The sequence below is a fragment of the Malurus melanocephalus genome, unplaced genomic scaffold (genome assembly GCF_030028575.1).
Source record: "Malurus melanocephalus ecotype Western Australia unplaced genomic scaffold, MMel_1.1 scaffold_48, whole genome shotgun sequence".
NCBI lineage: Eukaryota > Metazoa > Chordata > Aves > Passeriformes > Maluridae > Malurus > Malurus melanocephalus.
In genome coordinates, this window is record NW_026623280.1 from 301,989 (window position 1) to 303,899 (window position 1,911).

The 1,911-nt window shown below is 58.1% G+C and overlaps 1 protein-coding gene across 4 annotated transcripts in view; it reads left to right on the plus strand.

The window, feature by feature from the left end:
• The first annotated feature begins 1,567 nt into the window (after window positions 1–1,567).
• Window positions 1,568–1,911, plus strand: part of RCOR3 (REST corepressor 3) — a 25,699-nt gene continuing 25,355 nt past the window's right edge. For 2 of the 4 annotated variants that reach the window (XM_057365084.1, XM_057365085.1), the window contains exon 1: window positions 1,568–1,830. In XM_057365084.1, the coding sequence (XP_057221067.1) occupies window positions 1,689–1,830 (142 nt within the window). In that variant the 5' untranslated portion in view covers window positions 1,568–1,688. The remainder of the gene's footprint in view (window positions 1,831–1,911) is intronic. The other 2 variants (XM_057365080.1, XM_057365081.1) reach the window with 1 other exon arrangement.

Sequence of the window (1,911 nt, forward strand, 5' to 3'; positions counted from 1 at the left end):
GCAAAATCATCACTGATGGGTTTGTTTTTCTTTCGTAACTCAGATATAGTTRTAGAATACTTGTGGTTAAACTGAAGTGTTATGGCTTGTGACTTAAACATTTCCATAAAATATATTTTTTTTATACTATAGCAAAACTATACAAAAGCTGCAAAGAAAGTCACCAAAAAACCCTGAATGAGGCCCTGGAGGCAGTGATCCTTAAAGACAAGAAGCAGCTCAGAGCTGGGGAAAAGGATGCATACATTCACAAAGAGATCATGATGCTTATCACCTCTGGGTTAGGGAAGCCATCGCCCCAGGGCCATCAGCTGCCAGGCCAGCACAGACCCTGACAGYGAAASGGTGGGGGTGGAAAGAACAGAAGCTTTCGGATGTGCAGTGAAAAGTCTCTGTCAGARCTCGTGGAATGTTTGTCCTCTGCTGCACAGAGGAGCCTGGCTGGTGGGACCCCCAACCTTCGGATGGGCTTATCAGCATGGACAGCCCAGGGGCCCSTGCTACAGACGCTGCCCCATCAACAACTGTCATCTRCTGAATCCACGGAACAGGGGGCTACACCAGAGGAGGTGCCATGCTAAACAATTCCTGGAAAAGTTTGAATATGCATAAATGCCTATGAATAGGCAACAAGCTGATGCAACACGAAATGTATTTAAAGATGTCTCCTGTCAATAGCAGGTGTGCCTCTGGCASATAGCCAAGCACCCGGTGCCGTATCCTTTTGCTTTCATATACCCTATTGTCATTTATTAAAACCTTTTAAATTTTAACAGGAGGGTGAACCTCGTTCTTCACACCTACCTCTGGAAATCAGGCTGACAAGTTATCATTGCATCATTAAAAATACTTTTAACACATATTAAAACATAGCCACAACCACATTAAATGCTTTTGCATAGAACAAACCAGACTAATAATGCATCTCCAGATGAAGTAGTCAGACTGTTGCCACACTGTAACTCAGCCTCGGTCTGGTGCCAGTCCCAGCCTTTTTTCACCTCATAAAACCCGAATATTTGATAAAAACTGGATGCTAACACCGCAGCACTCGGTAAAGCACCGGAATCGCACTAAACAGGTAAATAAACAGATCGCTTTTTGAATTTAGAAAGAAAAACCAGCACGGGTCCGCACTTCGTGTGATTTCATCGATGTGAGAGCGTYGGCTTTCGCCGCTAGGGCCCGGTCCCGAGGTGGTCGGTTCCGAGGTGGCCGCCCCGGCCCCGCTCCGGCGCCCCGGGCCCCACCGCGCCTCCCGGCCCCGCTCGGCCCCTCCGCGGCCGCGGCTCCTCCCGCCCCTCGCCGCGGCACCACCGGCGACCGCGACACCCGCCCGCCGGGATCCCTGCGCCGCCGCCGGGAAATAGTCCGCTCTCCGCCCTGGCCCCGCGGTCCGAGAGAGCCCCGCGGCGYGGCGGGGCGGCCGCGCTCCGGGAGCGGGAGCAATCCTTCCCGCCTTCGACCGCGCCGCCGGGGCTCCAGCGGCATCCCCCGCCCCTCGGCGAGATCCGGCCGGGCCGGCGCGGAGGGATTCCCGGCGCCGGGGGAGGGGGAGCGCGGCGGGCGGGGGGAGGAGGTGCCCGAGGGGGGGGCGGGGAGGGGGCAACATGGCGGCTCCGTATTAACTTCCCCCCCCTCGGCGGCCAGCGCTGCTGCCGCCGCTCTCCCCCGCTCCCAGCCCTGGCATGCCGGGCATGATGGAGAAGGGCGCGGAGCTCTTGGGGGGTAAGAGCCGGGCAGCCCCCAACGGCGCCAAGAGCGGCAGCCCTTCCAACGGGCACTACTCGGAGCCGGAGAGCGGCGGCGGCGACAGTGACGACGAGCACGGTGCGAGCCTGGGGCCGCCCCGCCAGCGGCGGGAGGGGGGTGGCGGAGGCGGCGGGAGGGGCGGCGAGCCGAGCCGAGCCG